General features: G+C 43.3%; 1 protein-coding gene across 3 annotated transcripts in view; it reads left to right on the forward strand.

Annotated features, from left to right (window-relative positions):
- The first annotated feature begins 9064 nt into the window (after positions 1–9064).
- The window catches only part of PATJ (PATJ crumbs cell polarity complex component), a 146851-nt gene continuing 141464 nt past the window's right edge, over positions 9065–14451 (forward strand). For all 3 annotated transcript variants that reach the window (XM_086462139.1, XM_086462140.1, XM_086462141.1), the window contains exons 1-4: positions 9065–9086; positions 9169–9335; positions 11030–11221; positions 12602–12741. In XM_086462139.1, coding sequence (XP_086318265.1) covers positions 9065–9086; positions 9169–9335; positions 11030–11221; positions 12602–12741 — 521 coding nt within the window. The remainder of the gene's footprint in view (positions 9087–9168; positions 9336–11029; positions 11222–12601; positions 12742–14451) is intronic.

A 14451-nucleotide genomic window follows, 5' to 3' on the forward strand; every position in this document is an offset into this window, starting at 1 on the left:
CCCCTACCGGGCAGCCATGATGGAAACCGCCGCTACCGTCAGCTGACTCGCCAGCCCCGGCGGCCCCACGGGGAGAAGCGGCCCACGCCGCCGGGAGAGGCCGCGCTGCCTGCAGGGAGGGGCAGGGTACGGGCCCTGCGGCTTGTTCGTGATCTGCTGAGGGGCAGGTTTGGGATTTGGGGGGGGGGGGGGGTTGACCTTAGCAAATATGGCTCCCGAGGCAGCTAGTGGTCAGCGGTGAGGGCAGAGCCTGCCCCTACTCAAGATGGCGCTCGTAGCGCCCCGGCGGGCTCGTGCCCTGAGCAAAGATGGCCGCGCCTGCCACCAGCACCTGGCGCAATAGCGCCCACCTGCCCTTACTTAACATGTCGGCCTTGAGGAGCTCCGCCTCGGTGTCGGTCCGCGGGCGGCGCGGGCCGACGCGGGGGGAGGCGTTAAATGGAAGTGCCGGTGGCTGCAGAGGGGCGCTGGGATAGCTGTCGGCGCTGCGGGGAGGCGAGGAGGCGAGAGTTGAATGCTCCCTGTTTTTCCAAATGCCGAAGCTGTAACTTTGGCCCACCAGGTGAACTCTTACCTCGGGGTGTTGCCTGGAGTTTGGTGGGTGCTTTTAAAAAGAATTTCAAAAAGCACAGGAGAGGTTAAAGAGATGGCCTATGTTGCTCTGCCGGGCAGTGCCCCGCAGCCAGGTGGGCCACAGGTGCCTTTGTGTGCTGTCACTGCACAGCAGTCAAGTTAAAGAAACAGTTTGAATTTTTAATTGTATTTTCACATGAAATGGTGATTTTGCTGTTAAAAATGCTTTTTATTTTATTTTTTAAATTAATGCTAAATGCCTGAAGCAGGCAAGCTTTTGCTTTCATCAGCGTTTGCTCTTTGTGAGGCATGTTGTTGTGATTACTGACCTTTTCTCACTTCTGTGATGGTTATTTCATGTTTTTCTAGTATTTTGTTTTGAACACATCAATTTTCAGTTACAAACTGCTGGGGATCCTAGGCTGTTTATAGGAGATGGAGAGACCATTTGGGGTAAACATACCCAGGAAAGGCTGTAAGCTACTGTTGTAAGCTTACAGCTGCTCTAGAAGCATTTCCTGAAAAACAAGTAGGGACCTAGAAACTGAAAAAGGCTGAAAGCAACTCCAAGATAGTATTTAAGAGCACATCATTGTTACCCAGCCCTTCTGGAAGTCTCTTGGTCATTATTTTTGGTGGATGAATGGTGACTTGTATGTGAGCCTGTCAGTACCAATGAAAGGTTTGTCACAATCCCAGATATTCAAAGAATCAGTAAAAATGTGGAGTTAAAATGTGTGGATGGCTGACAAAGAGCTCAGCCAGTGATGTGAAATATTGCCATCTAACAGCTTTGTGGGAGATTTGTGTAAACTAAATTGGCAGTCTAGAGTTCAGCAAAGTATGCAAATGAAAATTGATACTCCTTTCAGCAACTGGAAGCGAAAGGCCAGGGCCAGAGTGCACTCCGTAATGAACTCAGCCCTCTGAGATTGAGACTGAGGTGCACTGATGAGAAAAGTGCTTGGCTCTTTTGTCTACAGTGCATCTCTCGGATGGATAAATACACGACTTGCAGTTTCATCACTGTCAAGAAAATTGTCACTTCTCACGAGCGCTACGTTAATTAAAATTGAGAGAAAGGACTGGGAAGTTAGGCATTTGGAATATTTTTTTTTAAGAAGGATGAAAAGATATGTTCTTAACATGTGTGCTCTAGTACAACTACTATTGCATAGTAAAAACAGGCACTAGAATGAGGGGAAATCAATCCTAAATTAATTAGGTAAGATTAGTTTACAAACTGTTTGTAGCCTTTATCCTATGCAACTAGCAGGGCTTTGTAAGATCTGCTGCAAATGAGCTAGTGAAACAACATAGCGGAATAAACATTATTTTTGAGGAGTTTAATTTGACCATTTTCTCTGTGCCTCTATGTATGTATCTTTAAAAAATCTGAAAGCAGATTAACATACAGGTTTCAGAGGTAGAAAGCACCCACAGTTCTCGCAATTAACATCAATTAATATGGTGCCTGTTCAGTATTTTGTGACTAGCAGCAGGAAAACCTTGCTTTTATTGCTATGCCAGGCAAGGTGCCGTGCCTCTTGAAAACTGCAGGTAACGTGGTGTATTTTGGAGCGCTGCCGGAGGTGGTTGTGCATCACTGGTTTGGTGCTCTGTGGGGGAAGCATTACAATCCCTTAGCTCTACCCAAGTCCTCGTCCTCCTACGGCTTTTGCTGTTGCCTTCTCTGGAAGTGGTAGGGGCTGTGCTGCTGAGACCGAGCACAGCTCGCCTCACCTCTGTGTGACTTTGAGTTCAAACCAGCTCTGAATTCATGTTTGGACACCGATTTACTGCAAATTAATAAAAAAAAACAAACCAAAAAACCCCCAAACTTTTCTACAACATCTGCACACATTTTTGGCCTCACCGGGGAGTTTGTTGGCTGTGTTGATAGGTATGCCATTTAGGCCTATGATTTATAAATACATTGGCAAGTCAGGATCGTCTGCAAATTGACTTGGCTTTTAAGCTCTGCATTTCATGAAGCAGGTTCCCCTAGTCCTTGTGACCAGACTGAATGTCCTGTTTGTGAGCTCCAGCCCTGGCCTACAGGCCCCCGCTCCTGCGCTCCCTGTCCCCAGCGCCAGAAGTAGATGGAAAGGCTGGGCCCTGCCCTTGTCGGAGCCTCCGGACTTACTCGGCTCGTTCAGCCGCTTTTCTCCGCAACACCTGAGAGCTTGCCCCTGCCCTTCCGTACCGCTCGGCTAGAGGTGCGGGCCTCCCCGAGCGAGGGAAGGGGCGCTGGCCAGCAGCGGCGCTTCTTCTGCCGGCCCGGCCCAGGGGCACAGGCGCTACGTGCCTCGCCGGACGCTGTCTGCGGGCCGCTCCCGCCCCCGCCGGAGGGATGCGGCCCGGCCGTCCCCCGGGAGGCGGCTCTCCCACCGCACCGCCCCGGCTTCCTGCGCCGCAGGTGAGGCGCGCTCGCCCCCCGCTTCCCGCTTCCGCCCAGGTGAGAGCCGGCGGCCATCGCGCCGCTCCGACACCGCCGCCGTCGCCGCCTCCCGCCCGCAGGTACCGCGCGGTGGGGAGCCCTGCGCCTGCCCCGGCCCCCAACGCTGAGGGTAGCCCGCCGCCCCCTCCTCCCTGCCCGGCTCGGCCCCCGGTGTGGGCGCTCGGTAGTGAAAGCGGTGGGGCCGGGGGCTGCGGGCGCCGGGGAAGGGTGGAGGGGCGGGTCTTGGCCGGCCGGCGTGCCCCTGACGGGAGGCCTCGCTGCCCTCCGTGCCCCGGGGGCTGGCAGGCGTGGTGCTTGGGAGGGGGCGGCTCTCCTGGCAGGTAGAGCCAGCTTGTTGTCAGGGCTCTTCTGGAGGAGTTTAATTCTTTTTTTTTTTTTTCCTGACACGGAGGCTCTGCGTTAGCGCTTGGTTGGGGCATAGATCCTCGAGGGGGTGAAGCGTTTGCTACCATCTTGCTTCATCAGCGCCTGACCCGTATCTCTATGTGAACACCGCCGTGGTCAGGACACCAGCCAGCCCTTGCCCAGAGACTCCCGCCTTGAAGCCCTTTAGGTTTCACACACCGGGGGCTTCGGTGGCTCCCTGACAGCACCGGTGAAGGCTGGGGAGAGCTGCGGAGCTCCCGATGGCAGGTGAAAGCTCTCCAGGGCGAAGGAGTCATCTTGGCGTCGTGTTGTTGTGCAAACAGTTCCCATTTCTTGGAGAGGCTGTGTCATGACGAGGAGAGGAGGTGCCAGGGAAGTAACGCACCCCTTGCAGCACTTTCTGTCAGTGCCTGTCAATCCAGAGATTCTTAACAAAGCAGGTTTTTACTTTATTTAGGAGTAATTAATAGGCAAACAGTTCTTTTGCTTTCCTTGTAAATTTTTGAAGGTTAGAAATTCAGCATGGTTCCAAGTCTAACAACTCTTGTTTCCCCACAAAGTGATTTGTTAATCACATACACTGTCATCATAGTAACTTTAGGATTTATTGGCTAATTTCAGTAGAATGTGACAATATTTAGATCTCAAAACCAAGTTTTCCACGAGCTTTGTGATAATGGGTTTCTGAAACCGTGATACTGGTCCGTGGAGAGGCTTTGATGCGAGCTTACCCTTCTACTAGACAGCAGAGAACCCACACCAGTGCTTCCCTAGAGGCTGAAGTCTGCAGGAATTCAGGTTCTGCTTGTTATAAATTAGCATACCTTGAGAGTGAGTAAGGCTTCTCTTGATCTGCATGGAGACTGGTAATCACAGATGCAGAGTTGTTGAAGTTTTTTTACTTTCCTCATCTTGTGGTCACTAATCGTATGTAACAACAGGACATGCTCCGTTTGCCCATGGAGTAGGTTTTTTTATATTTAACAATACTTAGCTTTGACCCTGGAGATGTGTGATGTGTTTGGGTGTTCACAGCACTGTTTCCTTCTTTCAAGTGCCTGGAGCAGTAAGCACGTACTCTAGAGCACTTTATATAAATACTGCAGCATTATACAGGACAGTAGGTTTTGGTGGTTTCATCTGAAAGGTGTGTGCATGCTAAGCTTGGTCGAACTGAATTCTTCTGTATGTTACCAGGATGGAAAACTGAGCATAATGTGTAGAACAGCACAATGGCTTTTTTTCCCACGGTACATAGTTGCTTAATGGTGTGTAAACTATGTAAATTTTAATATCTGAAGTTACAGGTTATGCTGGGTTAGCACAATTTAGGATTAAGATCACACTAACAAATGCTGTTTTCGCTTTCTTTCGCCTTTATCAAATTTTAAATTGTCTGAGCTGAAATTTTCCAAGTCAGACATCTCTCTGATGAGGAAGGTGATATGCATTGTATCAGTCACTCCTAATAACACGGCCAGGAAAAATTACAACTGCATTAGCGAAGAAAGGTGGCTTTGGATTGGGATGTACTCTTGGCTGTTCCTGTGGCAGGCTGCATGGATGGACCATGCTAGAAGCCTTTGAAAAATAGCAGCAGTTAGCACTTGTCCATTAAGGACTCTGATGTTTCATGTTCTGAAAGGTTACACCCACGCTGAGCAGGGAGAGCCTCACATGAGGCAGGACTTTCCCTGCAGGGACAACTTCTCGAAGGACACAGGTTGTTGGAGGCCAAGTTGAAGGATGTAAGGCAGAAGCGGTTATAGTTGTTAGGTGGGTGGGGAGAAATGGGCTGAAGAATCTCTGCTGGCTAAACCATGTCCTCCTCCAGACCCCAGCAGGAACACCCTTATTCCTGTCTTTCAGCAGCCCTTTGTGGAGGGCAGGTGTTTGTCAAGGCCACTGCCAGGAGTGTTGTGTTCCCCTCTGGCTCTGGGATGTGCCAGGGTTGGGCACCCTGTGTCTCTGTGCAAGTGGCAGACGGCTGGCAGGGGGGGTGATGGCAATGGAAGACTTAAACCTTTCAGCTCTTCTGATGACCTCTGCTGGCATCAGCATGGGGGAATTCCTTTTTTCTTAGTCTTCTTTTGAAGAAGATCCAAGTCTTAGGATTTCATACAAAACCTTATGAAACTTTCCCGCTTCCTATGATGTGTTGAGTTCAGCTCTCAAAAGTGAAGACAGTAAAAACCCAGATGCACACTGTGCTGGAGTGTGGGGATTTTTTCTGGTATTAGAAAACACTAAACTTTCTGAAATTAATTATTTTCTCAATTACTTTACAGTTATATTGGGAGTTGTGACATCAATTTTGAGCTGAGGTTTGCAGTTTTGTCTACCAGTAAGATAAATAAGTGGCTGTAGAAATCAGTATGGAGCTAAGGAGGTTGAATGCGGAGTGAGTGACTGATTTTAACAAGACAAAGTGTTTTGGATCACTCTTCAAAATTATCATCTAGGAATGGACTTCCAAATTTAGCAACTGTCTGTTGACACCCTGCTCGGACTTAGCGTTGGTGTTTGGGAATTGTTTAACTATAAGCTGTTTGGGCCCCTAAACATAAGCAGCTCAATAGTACATGGAGTTGTGTGTTTCTCTGGTGCCCAAAAGCCAGAGAAATGTGTCCTCAATTATACATTACTTGAAAACTTTAAATTATTTTATATTTTCAGAGATCCCCTCATACCAGAAGGGGCTGTTTACTTTAAAATATAACGCCCTTTTTCCCCCCCACTCTCTTTTTATGAAAGGCCGGCCAACAAAGAAATACTGAGGGTGGTTTTAACATATTGCACACGCACAAAAAATCATAAAAAGCCATTGCAAGCTGGCTGAAGGCCAGCTTTGATCACGAGGAATCCCAAAGTGCTGTGTAAATGTGAGCTGTTACACAAACAGTACCTGAGGTCCACTTCGGCGTCCACCGACACAGAGTGGTCTGCAATGGCTCTTAGCAATGCTTTGGAGCAGCTCAAGCAGGAAGCTGAAACTTTCATCTTTTTTTTCTCCCTGCTTTTGCACCTCCTTCTCCAGGGGACATCTACCTAGAGGGAGCCTAGATCTCTTACCTACATTTTTCTGCTTAAATTTTTCTTTTGTGGATCTGTACCCTTCGTCATAATTGCTATTGTTATACCTGCTATAATGGAAAAAAAGATTAATCTTGGAGACTGTCAGTGCGGCCCTTTGAGGCTGTTCTTGAACGATGCAGGCTGTTTCTCATGGTGCAGTTTGCCAGTGCAGCTGAGCTGCTGCAGCCGCTAGCCACTGCTGCTGCAAGGTGTGGTCCCATTTCCCCGGCACTTCTCGGACCCCTCCTGCATGCCAGCGCTGGCAGCAAGAGCTAACTGGGCAGAAAGCTCACCCTACCAAAATGTGAAGGTTTTTTCCTGCGTGTTTAGCTCCCTGTTCCAGCTCACTATGGGATCAGATGAATGAGTGCAAGCGCAGATGGAAAGGGAAGAACAAAATGAATGAAAGAGAGCTGGAGAGCTGGACCAGCCTCTTGGCTTCAGCTATTAGATGGGCATGGTGCTGTCAAGTCATCATTATTTCCTGCCATGCTGGATTTCTTTTCTGGGTTTAATCTTTTCTTCACGCTGCTGCTGGTTTAAAGGTGTTTCTAGCCACTTTTCCTCATAGGAGTTATTTTGCATTCCTTTTCTGATGTTGGTTTGCTTGCTTTAGGGTTTGTTTTTTTTTCTCTTTTAACTGCTGATGTGAAGTAGTAAAACAGAGAAGGGAAGTGAATGGAGGGAAGTTAAATTGGGAAGAAGGAACAAATTTCCATATTCTTTGTCCTGTTTTGTTAAGATTCCTACAGTATTTTTAGTCAAGGAGGTTAAATTTTGTCTTTTTGGTTTACGTGAAGACTCAGGAGTGTATAAGGAAACGGTATTTTCATCTGTTCTTCAGAATCAGATCTCAGCACAGAATCAAAGGCTGCTGTGCTTTTGGAAGTATTTTATTTCAAATGGAAAAGAAAATAAAGCTGCAGCACTTAAAGTTCAGATGCATTCCTGAAAACCATTCAGGGGTTGTATGGGTTTGCCACTTCAACTCTTGCTATGGGTTTGATTTAAAATGACCTCCTAAATCCATTAATAGTCTTGCAAAGCGACTCATTTTGCTTGGCCCTGGGTGGAAACCACACAAATCCACCGAGTTCGACAGGAATTCCTCCAGGAGCCAAAGCTACTCAGATACAGTAAAGGGTGCATAAATCTGAAATTGTGGTTTGTGACACACCTCTGCTTTTATTTTTTTTTTTTCATTAGGTAAATCAACTTAATCTGACTCTTCAGGAGAAGAGAAGCTGTTCATCTGCATAACTAATATTTTGTTAAATATAACAGCGTCCTCGCAGAACTCAAGATGTTTTCAGTGTGAGCACAGACAGCATCAGAGGCAGAGCTGAAGGGATCAGAGATCCTGCTGGGAGACAGCCCCTGGGATGTGCTTACCCCAGTATTACGTTCAGATGCATATGGCCTTTTCTATTCTTGAATTGCAAGATTGAAAAAGTAAATGCAGAGGTTTTTTAAATATATATATATATGGTTATTTTTGTTCCAAAATAATTCCAAGTATATTATTCTGAAACCACACAGTTATGTGCTGGTTAGAGTTAAAATTATGTAAATTGTGCTATTAAACGTCTGACTTCTTTCAGAGGAGCTTGTACTAAGTGAAGAAATCTAGTTTCTCGTGTATGCTTTGGTATAACTGCCTTGATATATTTCAGAATGACAGGCTCCACATCAATGTAATAACATGCAAGTAAGGGTACAAATTTATCATTGCTGCTAATTGCAAGTCTGTTGTTTTTATACTGCCATCTAGGCACCAGCCCCAGTTGGAGACCTGTTTTATTTGGCACCATAGAGGAGTGTGATAAAAGATATTCTGCTCCTTAAAAGCTTGTCATGTACCTAGAAAAGAGAAAGGCAAGCTCACGTAGGAGAAGAGAATGGGCTGCTTTCACCTGTTCTGTACTGGGGCTGCGATGACAACTGACCTCCCTTAGAATGTGTTGGAATAGGGATTGATTTGGCCAGTTTTGGGCCTTAGTGCTGTGATGTCCTCGTGAGTGGAGGGAACTTCATTGTTTTATAGGGAGATGCAAGGTTTCACCTATATTGCTATCCAGCAGGGCTGAGTTACGTGATCAGAATAGTGTCTACAAATAATTAATCAGGTGGCAAGTATCTTCTAAATAATAGGAAGATTTCAACTGTATGTGTATTTGAAGGATCATAACTTTTAATGTCCATATTCAAAATAATGTAGTTGAACATAGCTGTGTCTCAGTTTTCTTGGCCAGTGTTTCTTTTTATAATCTGCGTTTTTACTTGTATTTGAAAAAGTTGTTCGTATTCCTTCCCGTGTGCGAAAGGAAAACCACACAGAACAAGGAAAGATTTTCGGATGTGCTGAGGCTGCTGTGCAACTAACTGTATTGAGACCTTTGATGAATACTTGGGGTAAACAACAGGGGGTAGTTGTATTTTTTTATTAAATTTGTTATTAGCTTAGTATTTTATTATTCCATTTATTGACTCTGTATCTGTTAGCATTCCGCTCGTATATGTAATTTATTTCTTTGTTTTTTTTAAACCTCATCTAGGTTATTCTGAGTCATTCCAAAAATACCCTTCAACATGCCTGAAAATCCTGCTGCGGGTATGTAGTCTGAAAGCGATTACTTTTGTTAAGCAGCGAAAAATGAAGCTCTGTTCCTAACGCGTACTGCTTTGTGGCGCAGATAAACAGCAGGTGCTGCAGATCCTTGATCGTCTGCAAGCAAAACTGTGTGAGAAAAGGGATTCCCAACATAATGAAAACCTGACTGTTTTACGTAACACGCTCAGGAGCCCTTTGTTTAACCAGATACTGACTCTCCAGCAATCCATCAAGCAACTGAAGGAACAAGTGAGTGTAAAATGATGGTGGTTGGTGTGATGGTAATTATGGTGGGCTTGGAACTTAAAACAGGGTATGTAGGCCTGTGTTAATGAGGGCGCTCTCATTAATAAGCTTTAACTTGGTGTGAGTGTTTGGTGCTTTTTTTTTTTTGCGGGGAAGGGGTGTGTCAAGCTAGTGTCTACAGAGCCACTACTGGAATGAGCAGTGGTGTTGCAACAAACAGGTCATGGGGCAACATGCTTTGAAAGGGATGCAGAAGAGGCGGGCGTTGAGAACCACATCAGTTGGAAAAAAGCATCTGCAAAAGACATCAACTGTAGTACTTCAAGTTCTGAACACAGTTGGAATTGGGATCCTTTGTTTTTCACAGAAGCTAAATCCTGTTTATCAGCTAACTGGCAGCATCTTTTCTCCATCACAGCTTAGTTCCTGCTGACTTGTACAAAAACGGTTAACCTGCTTTGGGAAGTAAAATCTAGAAAACCACTCCTGAAGATTTGCCAAGCTCTGATGCAGACATACCCAAGCTAGCTTTAAAATGACTTGGCTTCAGCAGTGGAAGGAACTTGTGTGGATTGGTTTGTAATGCCAGCTGACAGATTTCGTGAACATGGGCATCAGTTACATATCTGCATGAACAGGTCTCACCATGCAGTTAGCAGTCAGGCATGCGAACTTAAAATCAGGGGCTAACTTGGCATAGCCTAAGCAGCAGCGATCCCTGTCTTTGCTGTTACTGCACCTGCCCAGCTGCAGATAGGGCAGGCTGGGTGTCAGGGGGACGAGGCCACCTTGCTGTCGTTGCCAAATGTATTGCACGTGTTCCTGCCTGGGTGGCATGGTAGTGGCTGTGCTGTTCATTCTCCCTTCTTTCCGTGTTCGCCTAGATGTTGCATCTGTTCTGTTCCTTCCTTCCAAAGCTTGGATGCATGTCTGCAAGCTATTGAAATTGTATGAAAATGCAAATAAATCTAAGATCATACTTTGTGACTGTGGCATAATAGATTTTATATCCAGAATGTTTGGAATTATCATATCTAGAAAATACAGGTTTTCTTGAAATTCTTTCGAATTGTGTCTATCATGAGCAGTTTCGTTCAGCATGGGATTTTTCAGTTTACTGTGTCACACTGGGAATATTTCTGCATTTCTTCATTATCTGTCAAGACTAGAAATTGAGCTGCAAGTTCTAGCAAAGACAGCACGTTCAATGGTAGTTAGTTTGTACCCTAGGCTCTCTCTGGGGAGGAGATAATACAGACCAGGCCTTTGGCTCCTGAGTGACTAAATAACTCTTAAAAAAATCTGGATTCTTGTGCCAAAATTGTCTAGGTTCGCCTGCAGTTGCAGCAGTGCTTGAGTGCCTCTAATGTTAGGTGCTCTTGCATGTGCTGTTTCTGGAATATCAGGGTGAAAAGAGGGCAGGGCAGAAGCATGAAAGAAATGGAGAAAATGAGTGAAGTAGAAACATAGCTGAAACATTGAGGGAACTCTCTGACAAACTATTTAAACTTGATGTGGTAGCTTGGTTATAGCTTCTATATTAACATTGCCTAATTTATACAGGTGAGTATATTTATGTGAATAGGCATATATGAACGTATGTATGCTTGCTTCTCTGGCAGTCTTCACATGATATAAGTGGAAATCTCTTCCTTTGTTTTTAATAGTTTTTCTGCATCTTTGTTCAATTTCAACAGCTCAGTTATATGCCTCCTGACTGTTCAGTAGATTTTGATTTTACTAAGAGAGGGCTACTAGTGTTTGCTGACAAATCAGTTACTGCTGGGAGCGTGTATACACCTTGCGGTTCACCTGAACCCGAAGCATCTACCTTCACTCCAAACCTGGGAGTTAATGAATTTAACACAATCATCCAAAAGATGGCAAAGGTAAGTCTCTCAGGTTTAGCCAACGAAACTTACTTTCCTTTAATGTCAAGCTGTTTTTTGCAAGCTTTTGGAGTACATTTTCAAACATGCTCTTTTTGTCGTGTTGTGTGTCTGGGAATGTGGTGCCTTCTAGGCAGTAAGAGAGTAGAAGTGCTGAGGATAACTTTTCCCTGTGAAAGATAATGTCAGCAATGAAAAGTGGTTTGGTGGTGGTTGGGTTTTTGGTGGTATTTTTTTTCTTTCTTTGCCGTTTTTTTAGTCTTAACTTTCTACCAAACACACCAATACAGAAATGTCAGTTGCCGGAAAACGTTTTTCGTATTTGATGACACCTAATTGAAAATAGACGTTTTCTGCAGAAACTTGTTTTGATGGAGAGACTTGGTTTATCAAGTACATTTTAAATTGGAAATGTACCAACTTTGTTAATATATAAACAATGCAAATGATTAAAAAGACTAGCGTGTAATATTTTATTTAACTTTTCATTTAGTCTGTCTTAACTTTGCCAGACAGATGCTGATTTCATTAACATGTGATGTAGCATGTACCAGGTGCTTATGGATGTTGTACAGGTGCAGACATCCACCCATGTGGGATTTGCATTTATTCCACAAATGTATTGTTCTGTGTTACTTTGAACCATTAATTTAATTGGTTAGTCATGCCTTTCTATATTAAGTAACTGTTGCTAATTGACTACCTTAATGTAGCTATAGTATTTTGAGCATAACTCTTCTCATTAGTGTGTCATTAACTCATCAGATAAAAGATTTAGTGGTAAAGATTGCAGATTATTTTGGATAAAACAGCTGTGGTAGCAGTGCGTTAGCTAAGTAATATGTCCTAGTAAATAACTCCAGAAGTCTTGTATTAGAACTGAAAAGCAGGCAGTCCAAAAGCAAACTTATTTTAGCATTAAGTGTGAAGTTGCAGGGAGGGGAAGGAAATTAATTTCTTTATTTAAAAGCTGCAGTCTTTTGAATGCGCACCTAAAAATCAGCATTAAAAGCAAGGGGAGCCAAAAGACAAGTAATTTAGTTTAGCTATGCAGTGTTTCCAGAAATCCCAAATATATTGCTCTAGACAGCACTTCGTTCATAGTTTTCATCCAGTTTGGAATTCATCTCATAATGTGAATGAAGTGTGAAAGCAGCTCTTAAATTCCCTGAGGTTTCAGAACCTCAGCATGCTTGCATATCCAATACTCTGCTATATTAAAAATAATAAATGGAGGAGCTTTTATAGAAATAACATATTCAGTATTTTGCCTTTGTTTAGTCTTAGGAAGAGAATATTTCTCCCAGTGTTCATAAATTTTAAACAAGCTCATTCTATTGCATTAAAAATTAGTAAATCAATTTTTTTCTGTTTTATTAGGGGAGACAAATAGAATCAATAAAGATTGAAAAGCCTTCTGTTGGAGGTCTTGGATTTAGTGTGGTTGCCCTTAAAAATCACAGCTTGGGAGAAGTTGGTATCTTTGTCAAGGAAGTCCAGCCAGGAAGCATAGCTGACAGGTGAGATCTTTATAATTGTATTGTAAAAGTGCAGTATTTCCATGAAGGCAAAAGTCACGACTTTCACCTTGAAAACTCTATCAGACTAACACGTTTGTCTGGGTTATCTGGTGAGATGTTTTTGTTGGTAGTATCTTGAATTCTGGCTTTTCAACTAAATGGTCTCATGTCTTGAGGATCAGATTTTCAGATGAGTTTTAAATATCTGAGCCATTCATAAATGGAATTCCCAGAAATCATGACTCACTTAAGAAAATCTTGAGTACTGATTAAAAAACAAAAGAAAACTTGAAAAATAAAGGAAAGGAAATAAAAGGAAAATAAAAATTAGCCTCCGTTTGAATTCTTATGTGTTGTGTCCCTGAAAGATATTTTTTCCCCTCTTGTTTCTTTATTTATGTGCCTATGACAATGCCTTATTTATAGTTGGGTTTACTGTTTGTTTCCTATGTAAATTTGGATCCAGTACTCCTGACAGATCCCTGCACAGATGTCATCATAGAATCAAGGCTTCAGGCAGTTTTCTTCCCGTATTGTCTGTGGGTTTTCACCCAACAACAAAAGACAGAGCAATCCTTTAAAAATAAAATGTGATTGTAAAACCACAAGGGTTGGCATGAGACAAATGCAGTGCTTGGAATTATGTTTCAAGAAAATGTGTCTAGATTTCAAGTCATTGGTGTCACTTTTTAAATAACACATGTCAGGAAGTGCCAACACAGGATGACAAAAAGAGTGGGGAGAGGTTGGAATGATAATGGCTATGGGCCCAAGAGAACACACCAGAGAACACTTAAAGAAAAGCATATTAGACTCTTTCAAAGTGGAGACAGATGGACTGATCCGGATGTCAAAGGAGGGTGAATATCTCACTTTAGGATTTGATGACCTGCTGCTCACTTTCTTTGATGAGAGAATCTAAAATATGGTTAGTGCTTGAAGAAAGTGATTTCTGGGAAACATCTTAAACATCGCATGATAAAAAGGAAGTTTAAAATGCGTTGGTTAAGATGTGCAGTTATATTGTTTCGGAGTTTATAAATTTCCCCAGCATGCTTCCCATTTTCCTTCTGAGACAAGATCTCCTGGAGACTTTTTTTGGATTCCTACAGAGCTTTGAAGGCAGTGTCTGTCTATGTAACAGTTTGGTCTCGTGCTCAGAATGAATATTTAACAAAGGAGATGAGTGATGGTTTCTCTCTTGTCACAAATCTAAATTCATCACTAGGGTGAATTAACTGTGAAATTTTTATTATCTCAAGGTATAAGTTGAACTGTGTATTGCTCGAAGAATGTTCAATGTCTGGAGTTTGATACTGTAAATTTTGAGTAAAATATAAATATGCAGCTCATTGATCTTGATAAAAACAATATCATAGCCTGAGTTGTGGGTACTTAGAGACAGTATCGTGTAATGCTAAAAATAATGAAGAATAGTTCCTAGGTCATTGTATAACAACAAAAATATTTTTTTTTCCTGCTCTGTAATTCAGTATCATCAAGAAAGCGTGAGGGAGTTTCGTTGAATTTTGAATAGTAGCAAAGGAAAAAATGGAGCAAATTTCTGTACCCTGATAAAGTTGGAACAAAATATAGCTGGGCAATTCAGTACATTGTGTATTGTATGTCATTTGTACGTTGGTAAAGACACTCTAATAAGCAGATTTTTTTAATAAATACATATTTAACCTTGTGTAACTGTGTATTTTG

This window comes from Leptosomus discolor, chromosome 3 (genome assembly GCF_034619465.1).
Source record: "Leptosomus discolor isolate bLepDis1 chromosome 3, bLepDis1.hap2, whole genome shotgun sequence".
In the NCBI taxonomy this organism is placed as follows: domain Eukaryota; kingdom Metazoa; phylum Chordata; class Aves; order Leptosomiformes; family Leptosomidae; genus Leptosomus; species Leptosomus discolor.